Raw genomic sequence first — 15577 nt, forward strand, 5'->3', positions numbered from 1 at the left:
CATATTTGGGAGCACAATCACATTTTACTTCAAATCAGAGTTCACGTCACCCAGCTCTTTGCTGAACCCACCGTGCCAATTTACAACAGCAAAAGGTTCATCCCGGGGTGTGTGTGTGTGTGTGTGTGTGTGTGTGTGTGTGTGTGTGTGTGTGTGTGATAACCTGTTAGCACAACTTTTTAATCTAGCTTTGGGGGGGAGGGGGGGGGAAAATCAGCCACGAATGTTGAAATTGAAGTTTTCGTTGGGCTAGAAAAAAAGGAGGTTGGAAGGGTGGTATTGTTTCCCTATTACCCACCAATCTACGTATTTTCCAAAGAGCAAAAAGGTAACAAATGGGTTTAAAATTAAGCTCCCTTTCCTGGTTGCTAGGTAATATTCTCCCTTCCCTTGGCGAGTCACAACACAGTAATTAGACCTTTCTATGCAAATACAACATAGACATTATCCTCTGTTGGAATTTTTCAAAGAATGAGAAGCCATGAACGATCCCCTCTTTTCCATGTCACTTTGCTTGCCAGCAGGTTTAGGGAAAGGAAAAGAAAAAAGAAAAAAGAATTAAGGTGTTATCCTGAGCCTCTGATCCCTAAACATTAATTGGAGGGATTGCGCCTATTTTGAGGGGAAAGTGTGTTATTTTCTGTCTCCCGTAATAATTCCGCCGTGTGAAAAAAGTCCCGTGATCCGATCGCTGGAGAAATAACAAATTTACTGGAAATTGTTAACTTCCCACTGTTCGTGATTTGATAAACCTCGGGGGGGGGGGGGGTTGGGGAGGGATAAGGGGGGTTGGCCATTTGTTCTGCCCAAAGGTGCAGACATCCCATTTTCATCAAGAGGCAAAAGAACGACGGAGGTCAGGCTTGTCTTTTGATGAAGATGAGATAAACCAAAGCCAAATCAGAAATAGTTGATTTGTGCACTCGAAGCTAAACTATCAAAGGAGCCGTAAGAAGAAGGACAAAGATAGGCCAGTAAACATGAGCGTGGAGAAGCTGCAGCCAGCAAAAATGGATCAATGGAGATTCATCTCCATCTATCGATCTGGGAAGGTGGAACTTTGGATCCTTCTCGTTCTCGTATTTCTAGAACCTCACAGTTTGTTTTTCTGCTGTTCCCGTTTTTTCTAATTTCTCCGGGGTGGTGGTGAAATAAGAGAACAACAGAAGAGAATAACAGAGTTGGAAGGGACCTTGGAGGTCTTCTAGTCCAACCCTTTGCTTGAGCAGGAGGCCCTATACCATTTCAGAGAAATGGTTGTCCAATCTCTTCTTAAAAACCTTCAGTGATGGAGCACCCATGACTTCTGGAGGCAGGTAGTTCCACTGATTAATTGTCCTCACTGTCAGGAAGTTTCTCCTTAGTTCCAGGTTGCTTCTCTCCTTGGTTAGTTTCCATCCGTTGCTTCTCATCCTGCCTTCAGATGCTTTGGAGAATAGGTTGACCCCCCACACACACACTTCTTTGGGGCAACCCCTGAGAGATATTGGGCGACTGCTATCATGTCACCCACAGTCCTCTTCATTAAAGTAGACATGCCCAATCCCAGCAGCCATTCTTCAGATGTTTTAGCCTCCAGCCTCTTAATCATCTTTGTTGCTCTTCTCTGCACCCTTTCCAGAGTCTCAACATCCATCCGTTGCTTCTTGTCCTGCCTTCAGGCGCTTTGGAGAGGAGCTTGACTCCCTCTTCTTTGGGGCAGCCCCTGAGATATTGGAAGACCGCCGTCATGTTCCCCCCTCGTCCTTCTCTTCATTAAACTAGACATTCCCAATTCCAGCAACCCTTCCTTATGTCTTTTAGCCTCCAGTCCCCTGATCCTCTTTGTTGCTCTTCTCTGGCCTCGCTTACGCAAAGTGTCTTTGCAGAAAAGAGAGTGACCTTGTGCAGATGGTAGTAGACTGAGTTGGATTCTGGGTTTTTGCAACACAGATCGGAGAGTCCTAAAGATTAGGAGGCTATCCTTGTTTTATGACTAGAACAAGAAGCTTAGTTCTCAGCTAAGCCTCTGACACAAAGGAGGATATGTTTCCCATGTCTAGGGGTATAGTAAGCCTCCAATTCTTCCTATTTGGCGGTTATCCTGTGCTCTTCCACATGCAAAGAAAAAGGCCATATTTCGAGAGACTGGCCTTTCGCATAAGACACCTTCTGTCTCGATTTCTTTCTGGTATGGCAGATCTTTTGATGTCCTTGCTCTTAACTTTTGTTCTCCAGACGACTCTGGTCTCACCACAGTTTGCATCTCCGCAGGAGATGGCGAAGGATGTCCCTACGTGACAGAAGAAAGAATGCTCAAGTCTATTATAGATCTCTCCGTGGCTTGGCTTTCCCCTTTCGAAACATGCTTGAATGTCAGCAAATGCGATTTGTTTCCTAAATGTTATGCTTATAAATGTTATGCTGAGGAAAATTGGTATCATGTGTCAAAAATAGTAAGAGTGGGCATTTAAGCTCTTTGGAAAGGTTGAAAAATAGCACCATAGCAACGAAGTGAAGTGGCACAATTTGCAAATAGAAATAAACTGGCAGGTTCACCCCTCAATGAAATGACCTCTTTGTTCCAGCTTCAACTTTCTGCAGATTATAAATAGCCTGAAACCTATTTTCAAAAGCAGCCAGGAGGGGTGCAAAGAATTACGCCCACCCTCAAAACCAAGGTCTTCTTCTGATTGACTCTGATGGACAGAGAAGAAGAATCACGCGTAGATTCAGGTCTCTCTGCTTTAAGGGCAGTGGTTATTTCTACCACACCTCTGGAATTTGAACAATGAATGAGGGCTTTCAGATGGCCCGAGATGGGTCCCACCAAAAGCACTGCCTACACTATCTTTCCAAAAGAGCCTTGGTGGAGCAGTGGGCTAATGCCTCCTTAAGTAACACCAGCTGCCTGCAATTAGTGCAGGTTCGAGTCCCACCAGGCTCAAGGTTGACTCAGCCTTCCATCCTTCCCAGGTAGGTAAAATGAGGACCCAGATTGTTGGGGGCAATAAGCTGACTTTGTAATAATGCCGCTTGGGGGGTGGTGGCCGAAAGCCCTAATAAGCAGGCATATACATAGAATGAAGGCTATTGCTAAGCACATTGATTTGTGCTTCTTAGATTGTAAGCCGCCCTGAGTCTTCGGAGAAGGGCGGGATATAAATGGGATTTTTTTAAAAAAAAACGTGCAGTTTTTTAAGAAACAAGAGAGAGTAGAAATAAGGGGGAAAAGGGGAAGAAATACACGAAAACAGTTCTTCAGTTGAGTGACATACAGGATATGAGTTTGGTTAATCTTCCTTCCATCTCCTTATTCGAGTCCTTACTACAAAGCATACAAGGCTAGGGAAGAATCATAGCGTGATCGGAAAGGGTCTTAGAGATCATCTACTCCAACCCTTTGCTCCACTAAGTTATACCTAACAGGTAGCACCCCCGGCCCTTGTTCATAAGCCCCCAGTGAAGGCAACCCACCACCATCCTCACCAGACTTTTGTCCTACTCAACCCTTTTCCAGATCAGGAAATTCCTCCTTATATCCGACTTGACTTGCTTTCCTTCTCATCTTAACCGTCTGTCTTTTTCTTCTCTCCATTTTGGTCAAGACCAAGTCTGCCCCTGTGGCATCAGACAGTCTTTGTAGACCGTTCTCACATCTCCTTTTGGCATCGTTCTCTCTTACAAGCTAAACAGGGGTAACTCCCATCAATCCACACACTCTGGATTTTTCTAGTAGCTCTCAGCTAAATCTGCTTCAAGTCCCTTTTAAAGTGCAGCTCCCAGAAACGGACTTAGTTGCACAAGTTGCATTAACAAAGGGACTCAGTCAAGATCACTTGAGGCACTTCTACCACTCTATAAAGACTGACTGAGACGACACCTAGAATACTGCAACCAGTTTTGGTCACCACACTATAAAAAAAAGACGTTGAGACTCTAGAAAGTGGGCAGAGAAGAGCAACAAAGATGATCAGGGGACTGGAGGCTAAAGCATAGGAAGAACGGTTGCAGGAATTGGGTATGTCCGGTTTAATGAAGAGAAGGACCAGGAGTGACATGATAGCAGCCTTCCAATATCTAAGGGGTTGCCACAAAGAGGGAGTCAAGCTATTCTCCAAAGCACCTGAAGGCCAGACAAGAAATAATGGATGGGAACTGATCCAAGATGAGATTCAACCTAGAAATAGGATAAATTTTCAGACAGTGAGAACAATCAATGAATGAAACAACCTGCCTCCAGAAATTGTGGCAGCTTCATCCCTGGAGGCTTTCAAGAAGAGATTGGACTACCATCTGTCAGAAATGGTGTAGGGTCTCCTGCTTGGGTGGGGGGTTGGACTAGATGAGCTACAAGGTCTCTTCCAACTCTGTTATTCTATCCCTTATTCTCTCTACACAGAGAAGAACTTTCCTTCTGATAACCAGACAGAATACTTTTGCAAAGGCAGTCAACATTGCAATGGCTTTTTATGCTGAAGCATCACACAGCTCACTCATGATTAGCTGGTGGTTGACTAGAATCCTAGATCATTTTCCCAAGCATCTCCTCCAACCAGGCCTTTCCATCACAATCCCTATGCTTTTTTTTTCCAGACCCAGATGCAGGAGCTTAGATTGGTCGCTGCTGTCCATCATACTGTCAGCTCTAGCCCAACGGTCAAGCCTCTTCAAGCCATTTTGAATTGTGACACAGGAGCATTTATGAGCACCCTTGAAAATTTACTCTGTGCTGCACCTTTGGACCCACATCTGTCCAGAAGAGTCTCATGAGAGATTTCATCGAATGCTTTTAAAATTCACTGCATCCACAGCATTCCCTAGATTTACACACTGAACCAAAAAGAGGTCAGATTAGGCAGGCACAAGGGATTCTTAACAAATTCATCCAGTGGAACAGCTCGCCACCAGAAATCGTGGGTGCTCCATCACTGGAGATTTTTAAGAAGAGACTGGACATTCACAGGACAGGACATTCACCTGTCATGAGACTCTTCTGGACAGATGTGGGTCCAAAGGTACAGTGCAGAGTAAATTTTCAAGGTCCCTTCCAGCTCTATTCTATTCTATTTCTTATTTCTTATTTCTAGTCTAGTCTAGTCTAGTCTAGTCTAGTCTAGTCTAGTCTAGTCTATCCTATCCTATCCTATCCTATCCTCTTTTCTATATTCTCTTCTCTTCTCTTCTCTTCTCTTCTCTTCTCTTCTCTTCTCTTCTACTCTACTCTACTCTACTCTACTCTACTCTACTCTACTCTATTCTGTATTCTGTATTCTATATTGTTCCATTCTATTCCATTCCATTCCATTCTACCCTACCCTACCCTACCCTACCCTACCCTATCCTGGTAACAATAGTATCTTTTCTCAGTATCTTTCTGCTTGGCAACTTGCTCTAGTATCTTGCTAATACAAGATGTGTAGCTTTCCAGCTCTTCCTCCTTCTCTTTTGGGTATCCTATAGAGCAGCGGTCCTTGGGGGACCCAATGTCATCATAGGGGGTCCGCAAAGGCTTGAAGAAAGGTTATGATTCAAATCTTGACTTAAGTCCATGGCCACAATCCATGGCCATAAGAGGTATTTAATGGGGGTCCTTGGTGAGAAAAAGACTGAGAATCTATACAGGGTATTTTTATTTTTATTTTGGAAATGTAGAGACATTATATTTCTATCTCATGAAAGAACAGATGTAAAAATAAAGTCTATTTTATGGCTCTGGACTCATTTTCAAGGCAAAGATGTTTTATTCCTGGCTGCCTATTAACGCTCTTGCTGCATTCCATAAAACAATGGTTCAAATAACTGGAATCAAATGTTCTTTCTCCTCTCAATGTACCAGAATTCAGTGAAAAGCATTAACAGTGAGTTCGGAGCTGGCCGCAGTGCTTCCAATAAATTCATGGCTACTAAAAAGATTCCAGTTTCTGCTATGGAAAATCTAGGGAGAATCAGACCTAAGCAGAAAGCTGAGAGAGCTAAAATTGGGGAGCCGGGGGGTGGGTGGGTTTACTTTGAAACACTTGGGGCAATGATTGGCCCAGGATGGTGGGATTCCTTGCCTTACAAGCACAATTACAACCCGTATTGGCGTTTACATTTGAACTGACATCTAACAATCCAAGGAGACATTTTTTTTTTTTAAAAAAAGCATAATATCTGTAACCCTTGCCTCTCAAATTGCCTTAAGCCCAATTTTCCTATTACAGTTGGTGGCAACGTTGACATCTGAGAAAGATTGGATGCATTTATGCTTTTGCTAGGTCAGGATTCCCTCCTTCTGGATCCCATCTGAATGGTGAAGTGGAAGTTGTGTGGGGGATGCTAAGAAGATGCTACGAAAGCGAGAAGAGCAAGGGAAGAATTACAAGCCACGCTACGAAACCGGGAGAAAACATTTAACCCCTCGTCCCCTTTTTAAGGATTATAATTTTGTTATCCTTTGGATTGGGGGAAGAGCCTAATGTGCTTCTGGCAGGGTCAGCCAGATGGCCAAGATCTTTGCAAGAAGTATTGGCTAGACTTCCTTCCAGCTGTTGCAGATGATTTCCATTGGCATCACTAGAGCTAGGAGGCTGGTGAAGATGATTCATCCCAATCCAAGAGTAACAAAACCCGGGAATCAGGGAAAGATACATTCAGATGAATGCAACAGACGAGATTAAAACAAGGAACGCATTTCTGCTGGGGGGGGGCGGGGGGAAGGGCTTTTTTTCCCCTGGTCTACAAAATAAAGCCATAACCCCGGGGCTGTCCCTCGGCTCCTGCAGAACGGCAAGACCTCATTGCCATGTCCTCCACCGCTGCTCTCTCGAAGGATTACAGATGTGCCACCACCTGCCTCTCTGCGGCTATTTTTAACTTCCCGCACTACAGCTGTCTGCCTCGCAGCCATTAGCACCTTCTCTTCTTGCCATGATGTATGGCTTCAATTATCTTCTCCCGATCCATTCCGCTCCCATTTCCTCCGTTCACGGGAGTTCAGAAAGCTTTCCTGCATTTAAGTCGCGGGGGGTGGGTGGGAGAGGCAGGCAGGCGGGCACCCGTGCCAGGAGAGAAGGCAAAGCAAGGCAAGGAAGAGCACGCTGCTCCATGCAGGGCAGGAGAAACTGCCCCGAACCCCGGTGTTAAGTTTTGGGGACGGCTACGAAACGGAGGATCTAGCAGTATAGACACACACACACACGCACACACACACACACACACACGTGCACAAACACAAAGACAGAGAGAGAGAGAGAGAGGGAGAGAGAGAGACAGAGAGAGAGAGAGAGAGAGGGAGAGACAGAGAGAGGGAGAGAGAGAGAGAGAGAGGGAGAGAGAGAGACGGAGAGAGAGAGACGGTGAGAGAGACAGAGAGAGAGAGGGAGAGAGAGAGGGGGGAGAGAGAGAGGGAGAGAGAGACGGAGAGAGAGACAGAGAGGGAGAGAGAGGGGGAGAGAGAGAGAGGGAGGGAGAGAGAGAGACAGAGAGAGAGACAGAGAGAGAGACAGAGAGAGAGACAGAGAGAGAGAGAGAGAGAGAGAGAGAGAGAGAGAGAGAGAGAGGGAGAGACGGAGAGAGAGACGGAGAGAGAGACAGAGAGAGAGACAGAGAGGGAGAGAGAGAGGGGGGGAGAGAGAGAGAGAGAGGGAGAGAGAGACGGAGAGAGAGACGGAGAAAGAGAGAGAGAGACAGAGAGAGAGAGAGACAGAGAGAGAGAGAGAGAGAGGGAGAGACGGAGAGAGAGAGGGAGAGACGGAGAGAGAGAGGGAGAGAGAGAGGGAGAGAGAGAGAGAGAGGGAGAGAGAGAGAGAGAGAGAGAGAGGGAGAGAGAGAGAGAGAGAGAGAGAGGGAGAGAGAGAGATGGAGACACACACACAGAGAGAGAGAGAGACAGAGAGAGAGAGAGAGAGAGGGAGAGACGGAGAGAGAGAGGGAGAGACGGAGAGAGAGAGGGAGAGAGAGAGGGAGAGAGAGAGAGAGAGAGAGAGAGAGAGAGAGAGAGAGAGAGAGAGAGAGAGAGAGAGAGAGAGAGAGAGAGAGAGAGAGAGAGAGAGAGAAGTAACCGCTGGGCTTCAGACGCCTGTGGTCCGCGCCGCCCCGTCCCTCGGTTCAGCACCCTGGACAGCTCCACCGCCGGACACCGACCGGCGCCTGCCTGCCCGCCTCAGCCGCCATCCCGGCCGGGGACGAGTCCCGGGATGGCCCCGCTTGCAAAGCAGGCGCGGAAGTCTCCGGGCTGGCCGGCTCTCCCGGGCAGGGAGCGAAGGCGACGACGGCGGCGGCGGCGGCGGCGGCTACCTACCTCGGCGTTCTCGCTGGCGTTCTCCGCCATTTTCCTCCGGAGGAGCAGGCAGCGGGACGAGTGTTTCATGCCCATAAGAGCGGCCCTTCCCGCGCCCGCAGACGGCGCCCAGCGAGCGGCTCCGCTCTGAGCCAGCCGACCCAGCGCCACCAGCCGCCGCCGCGTCTTTTCCCTCCACTTCCTCCTCCTCTTTTCCCTCCACCTCCACCTCCTCTTTCTCCTCTTCTTCCTCCTCCTTCTCCTCTTTTTCCTTCTCCTCCTCCTCCTCGAGCGACCGCCCTCCGCCCGCCTCTCCCTCCGCTGCTTCCCCCCCCCGCCCCCCGCAAGGTCGCCGCCTCGCTCGCTCGCTCGCTTGCGAGTTGTCCCAGGCCGTCCCCCGCGGAGAGGAGCCGAGCCCAACCCAGCCCAGCCCGGGAGTCCGCGTCCCCCACCCACCCAAGGAAGGGGCTGGCTCCTTGGCCCCCTCCTGACTGCTGTCCCGCGGAAGGCGCGATGGAGCTGGGCAGCTTTCTAGGTCATCTTGCCCCTCCCGGCTCCCTTCCGCGGACTGAGCCGCGCTCCTTCCTTAACGGGAGCGTCCCCAACTCCAGGCCTGTCCCGTCCGCCCCAGCGAGCGTCCCCCTCGGAGACCCTCTCCCCACCCGGGACCTTTCTCTGAACCGGCTCCAAGAGAGAGAGAGAGAAAGAGAGAGAGAGAGAGAGAGAGAGAGAGAGAGAGAGAGAGAGAGAGAGAGAGAGAGAGAGAGAGAGAGAGAGAAGCGGCCGGAGCCCTCTGGAGCTGGAACTCTCCCGGCCCAAATGGGAGGATTCCTCGCCCAGCCCGGGGAGCTGTTCCTGGCCTCAACTGGACCGCTCTGGCCACTGTTGCCATCAGCCCAGAAGCCTGACTGTAGACCCGCAAGGTGTGATAAGCGAGTTAACTGACTGAGCCTCTGAAGGATCCTGTTCCTAAGGACTGCACCACAAGGAAGAGCCCTTAGGAACAGGGCTCTTCCTAAGGGCTAAGAGCCCCCCATTTACTAGACATATTTTTAAATCTTTTTGCTAATCTGGCAGGTGGTAGGGGCCATCTAAAGTGCGTATAGTCAAGGCTATGGTCTTCCCAGTTGCAATGTATGGCTGTGAAAGTTGGACCATAAGAAAGGCTGAGCACCAAAGAATGGAGGCCTTTGAACTCTGGTGCTGGAGAAGACTCCTGTGAGTCCCTTGGACTGCAAGGCGATCAAACCGGTCAGTCCTAGAGGAGATCAACCCTGACTGCTCTTTAGAAGGCCAGATCCTGAAGTGGAAACTCAAATACTCTGGCCACCTAATGAGAAGGAAGGACTCACTGGAGAAGAGCCGAATGCTGGGAAAGATTGAGGGCAAGAGAAGAAGGGGACGACAGAGAAGGAGGTGGCTGGATGGAGTCACTGAAGCAGGAGGCGTGAGCCTAAATGGACTCCAGAAGATGGTAGAGGACAGGAAAGCCTGGAGGAATGTTGTCCATGGGGTCGCGATGGGTCAGACACGACTTCGCAGCTAACAACAGGGGCCATCTATAAAACACATCTCTAGTAAATGGAGACGTGATCAAAAACCTGGTACATACTATCACCTGCAGTGGACGTGTGTTAAAGCTAAAAAAAAAACAAGTGTTGGACAAAAATACATACCTGGTTAGGAAAAAAAATGTCAGGGAAACAGGTAGACTTTAAACCTGAACTTTTTTTTAAAAAAAAAATTTGGTATAATTCCGGAAAAATTGGATAAACAAAGCGTAGATCTAACATTGCGTGTATTTAAGAGTGGCGAGGGTTGCATTTGCCCAGGACTGGAAAAATGAAGAAACACCCCTGGGCGAAGAAAGAATTGAGAAAAATACTGGAGTGTGCTGAAATGGCCAGACCTACATGGAGGAGCGAAGAAAAAGCAGACACAGAATGCTTTCAGACATGGAACTTATTTTATCAATGGTTGGGATGGGGGGGAACGGGACGGAGAGGAAGAACTTAACTTGTATTGCTAAGCAAAACCAACCAACCCAGGCAAGGCACTGTTCATTGATGAAATGTAATAAAAGAGAAATCAATTTTTTTTTTAAAAAAAAGGAAGAACTCCCCCCCCCAAAAAACACCTCAGTGAAGGGAAAAGGGCACCCTTCATCCAGAAGTGCCCCCCACCCACGCATACCCCACCCCTGGAAAGAACTGTGCCCTCCACAGACTTTCCTGGCTGGAGCAGAAGCCATCTGAACACTTTTCCTGCTGCCTTGTTTCCATCTTCCAAAATGTTTGCTCTCTCTCTCTCTTCAAGGGAAAAGAGGAGGGGGTTTCCGTTGGCTTTCAGCCCAAAGTTTTGCAGCTCTGGGACAGCCAAGAATGGGGGAGGCTGGAAGTCCCACTTTTCTCCGTGCTAAAGACTGCAAGAAAGGCCGCTAAGCTATTTTCTCCAGCTCCCACCCCGAAGCTGGTTTACTGTTCCTCTTTCACCCCCTGTTCCCCCTCCCCTTCCGGCGGCCATTAACACCGAGAAGGCTTGAGACCCCACCTCCAAAATTTAGTTCTTAGCAAGGCTCATCACCTTCTGTAATGTGTGAATGGTTTTGGGAGAAGAAGTGGGGGGTTAGAGGAAAGGAAACCATCAGAGAAGAGAGGCAGGACACCCCCCCCCCCCGGCTTAATGGTCAGGAGAAAGAAAGTTAAGAAGGACTTGTCCTAATGGATCAAGTACGTAGTTAAGAGTGGGGGTGGGAACTTTGGGTTTTCAGATGTGCACAATTCTCTTAATTTAGCTTCAAAAGTAAAGGTAAAAGTTTCCCCCTGAGTGGAATTTTCCTCCAATGGGATTTTCCCATGTATTTTACCAGGAAACATAGACAGGGCAGCCTAGAAAGGTAAGTGCCCTCCTAACCATACCCAAGCACTCCAAATTTCTTGGCAATGTCCATTTTGCTGTATGAGGTCATGGTGACCTAATCCTAAGTGGAATTTTCCTCCAATGGGATTTTCCCATGTATTTTACCAGGAAACACAGATAGGGCAGCCTAGAAAAGTATGTGCTCTCCTAACCATACCCAAGCACTCCGAGTTTGTTGGCAATGTCCATTTTGCTGTATGAGTTCAAGGTGACCTAACCCTAACCCTAAGTGGAATTTTCCTCCAATGGGATTTTCCCATGTATATTACCAGGAAACATAGATAGGGCAGGCTAGAAAAGTCAGTGCCCTCCTAACCATACCCAAGCACTCCAAATTTCTTGGCAATGTCCATTTTGCTGTGAGGTCATGGTGACCTAATCCTAAGTGGAATTTCCCTCCAATGGGATTTTCCCATGTATTTTACCAGGAAACATAGATAGGGCAGCCTAGAAAAGTCAGTGCCCTCCTAACCATACCCAAACACTCCGAATTTCTTGGCAATGTCCATTTTGCTGTATGAGGTCATGGTGACCTAATCCTAAGTGGAATTTCCCTCCAATGGGATTTTCCCATGTATATTACCAGGAAACATAGATAGGGCAGGCTAGAAAAGTCAGTGCCCTCCTAACCATACCCAAGCACTCCAAATTTCTTGGCAATGTCCATTTTGCTGTGAGGTCATGGTGACCTAATCCTAAGTGGAATTTCCCTCCAATGGGATTTTCCCATGTATTTTACCAGGAAACATAGGTAGGGCAGCCTAGAAAAGTATGTGCCCTCCTAACCATACCCAAGCACTCCGAGTTTGTTGGCAATGTCCATTTTGCTCTCCGAGTTCACAGTGACCTAACCCTAACCATAGTCATTTCTGACTCTAGGGGGCGCTGCTGGCCTTGGCTGCGCACGTATCCCAGCATGCTTCTCGGGCAGAAAGGCAACCTTGCCATGAGTATTGCCACTTGTGGTCTCCTACACACCTGTCTACACTTTTGCTCTTTTTTTAAAGCTGTCACTTTAGCTAAGTACTTTAGAGGGAAAAGGTTAGCAGCTTCTCCTGAATTCCTCCGGCAATCTTCTGTTCTCTCTTTGGTTAGCTTGCTTGGGTAGCTCTCGGTCTTGAGAAACTGTCCTCCTCATTCTTACAGCAATGCCCAAACCGGTGGTTCCTCCACCACCTCCTCCAGCCACAAAACTCACAAAGAAACACAACGGTGTAGCGAGAGGCCTGAGACAAATGAGGCCGACACCACTGAGAGTGGCTGAGAACGGGGATTGACAATGGGGGGAAAAAAACGTGTAATAAAATGCTGCCGTATTTCTTTGTGCTGCCTCGCCGGTGGTGAGCGTTTTAACTCAAAGAGAATGTCTCCTATCGTCTCCAACTCATTCACTATTTGTTAAGTGCTTCTCTGCGGATCTGTTCCTATCCTTCTATTTTTCACTTCTGTTCTGAAATGCCTCACCTTCCCCCAGCAGCTTGCAGTTCCTCCTGCAGAACGGCTGGGTTAATGCTTTCTAATTTGGAAATGGGGGGGGAAGGGGGGGAGGGAATGTGTTGCTTTCCTGCTTTCTTATTCCAGCTTGCTCAGTGTCACACTGTGGCCCAGGCAGGGCGACTTTCCGAAAGGATAAAGCTAGACTTTTGTTTCCAAAATCTTCTCAACCAACTTCCCTGGGCGACTTCCCAAATCTCTGTGGAAAACGTTTAAAGCGGGGCAATGCGCAAAGAATTTCTCAGCCTCCCGTCCTCTCTGTTCTGTTCTCCAAGTGCTCCTAAAATGTAAGGGAACCTCATTTTACCTGGAACAAATTGCAGCTGCCCTATTTTGCAAGTCCTCTGTTCCCCCCGAGGAACTGAGAATGCCTCACGCCTTTCTTAATGCAATAGGTGTGTGTGTGTGTGTGTGTGTGTGTGTGTGTGTGTGTGTGTGCGCGTGTGTGGAACTGTCCAGTGCATCTACTACTAGGGAGGAGGAGGAGGAGGAGGAGAGGGACAGCAACTGTGGGGCCCTTTGTGCTCTCTGAGCTTGTTTTCTTGCAGATGTTTCACGACCCAAACTAGGCAACATCATCAGTGCTAGATGGGAGTAGGGTTTGTGGAATGAGGAGGAGGAGGAGGAGGAGGAGGAGGTGTCCTGTTTGTGAACAATCCCTGGGGTGGGGAGGACAGGATGCGGGAGAAGGACCAACTGTCACAGGGACAAACTCCCCATCGCAACTGCTCTTTCTTCGTCTGCTTCTAGATTTGGTGCTCCAGGCCATCCTTGTCTCCTTTATTGCGCGTCTTCTAAGTTTTGATCCGAAAGTAATGTGTGCTTTGTAGGTCATCCCCTTTAAAGTCTAAAAGGAGGAAGTTTTTTTTTCCCCTGCCCTTTCTCTCCCCAAAGGAGAGAACACTGCTTCACTGGGTTCTCTTCCATCTTCGCTCCAGGCAGCGCACGCCAAGCTCTCCAACGTTCCCCCCCACCCCATTGGAAGCCATCCTTCTTCTCCTGCAGTGCTAGGTTCCTTCTTAGACACACACACACACACACACACACACACTCCCTAATTTCAATCAGCCATCCCGACTGAAGATTTCCGAGGCGAGAGGATCCTCGTGGAAGAAAAACCCTCTTTGGCTCTGCTGCTAAAACGCGGCCGATTGATCTCCCTCCCTCAGAAGATTGAGAGCGCCAACTGGGTCAATTTAATTTTAACGCGTTTGGTTTGATTTCCAGCCTGCCTTTCTAGCGAGCTGAAACCCTCCCAGCAGCCAGAAGCATTAACAGCTGATCAGAGAAGACTACAAGCCCATTACACCAGTGAGGACTGGCGAGTGAGAGCAGACGAAACGAAAAGCAGGTGTTTTGCAAGGTGAGAACACAGCCGACGTTGGGCTGAGGTCCGCCTGACCTGGTAAGCACATTCCCACATGCGCTTCTCCAAATGTATCGCCGGACTCTCTCCTGGATTTCAGGCAGGGATGGGTCGGCTGGGCCAGCTCTATTGGTCAGCCTAGTTATCAGTTGTTGTTTTGCTGGGCGCTATTCTTCAAAAAAACAACACAAAGAACTCGAGTATATGCCCAACTAAAGTTCACCTGTCCAAAGCACCTGAGGGCAGGACGAATCCAGGTTGTCCTCGACGTATGGCCACATTCCTGTCACTAAGTGAGACAGCGGTTAAGTGATCTTTGCCCCATTTTATAACCTCTCTGGCCACCATTGTTAAGTGAATCGCTGCAGCTGTTAATGACATGTTTAAGTGACTCTGGCTTCCCCACCCCTTGACTATGCTGGTCAGGTCGCAAAAGGGGATCACATGACCTCCAGGATGCTGCAACCATCATAAGTATGAATCAAGGTAATAATTTATCAGCTAACCAGCTTATGTGATGTAAGATATGATGGGAATGACTCAGCAGGGTCTGTGTCTGTTTAAGAGCCAGCAGGGTCTGTGTCTCTTTAAGAACCTTTATATAAAAGGGAAGGCTCCGCAGATGTGTGTTCTCTCTTCTGTTTTCCTGCTGTAACTGCTGTGTGTTCCTGCTGTATTAGCACATGTATTTTGTTCCTTATGTATGATATTGTAGATGGTGTAAGATAAACCACGATTTAATACAGACCACCATTTAGTGTGTTTACTCCTGGGTTATCTCGCACAATAAGATTGTGCGTGCTCTGACAAGTTGCCAAGCATCTGAATTTTGACCACGTGAGCACGGGGAATGCTGCAACAGTTGTAAGTGTGAAAAATGGTCATAAGCAAGCTTTTTTTTTCCAGTGCCGTTGTAACTTCAAATGGTCACTGAACAAACTGTAGTAAGTCAAGAACTACGTGTAGTAATGGATGGGAAGATCATGAAGGAGAGCGCCAACCTAGAACTAAGTGGAAACTAAGGAGAAACTTCCTATCAGTGAGAACGATCAACCCGTGGAACGGCTTGCCACCAGAAGTTGCGAGTGCTTCATCCCGGCAGGTTTCTCGAGACAAAATTGGACATCCACTTGTCTGAAATGGTTTAGGGTCTCCTGCTTGAGCAGGGGGCTGGACTAGAAGACCTCCAAGGTCCCTTCCAGCTCTATTCTGATGGTGAGTCAGTGGGGTCCTACGCTTGGGGGTGGGGGAAGACAAGAGATAGGGGTCCCTTCCTATTATCCAATGTTCTACGGTATTTGCAGGGCATCAACACAAAACGACGTGTTATTCAGTATCTGGTTTTATTTAAAACATGCTCAAATGCATAGTTAAATCATCAAAACAATAACTTGTTTCCTTCTGGGGATAACCCGCCCACCAACGTGCAGTTTTGTTACCGTAAACCTTGGGTCAATAGCTAGAGACAGCTGTATCTTAGACAAGATGAACTAGGGTTCGTACTGAACGGTTTTCTTCAGCTAGTTTCTTGGCGCATCCACGTTCCCTCTCTTGCC

The 15577-nt window shown here is 48.0% G+C and overlaps 1 protein-coding gene across 3 annotated transcripts in view; it reads right to left on the reverse strand.

Annotated features, from left to right (window-relative positions):
* The window catches only part of PRMT8 (protein arginine methyltransferase 8), a 38127-nt gene extending 29707 nt beyond the window's left edge, over positions 1-8420 (reverse strand). For all 3 annotated transcript variants that reach the window (XM_081331337.1, XM_081331336.1, XM_081331338.1), the window contains exon 1: positions 8264-8420. In XM_081331337.1, coding sequence (XP_081187463.1) covers positions 8264-8338 — 75 coding nt within the window. In that variant the 5' untranslated portion in view covers positions 8339-8420. The remainder of the gene's footprint in view (positions 1-8263) is intronic.
* Positions 8421-15577: the final 7157 nt, after the last annotated feature.

Source organism: Vipera berus (assembly GCF_964194415.1).
Source record: "Vipera berus genome assembly, chromosome: 6".
In the NCBI taxonomy this organism is placed as follows: Eukaryota; Metazoa; Chordata; class Lepidosauria; order Squamata; family Viperidae; genus Vipera; species Vipera berus.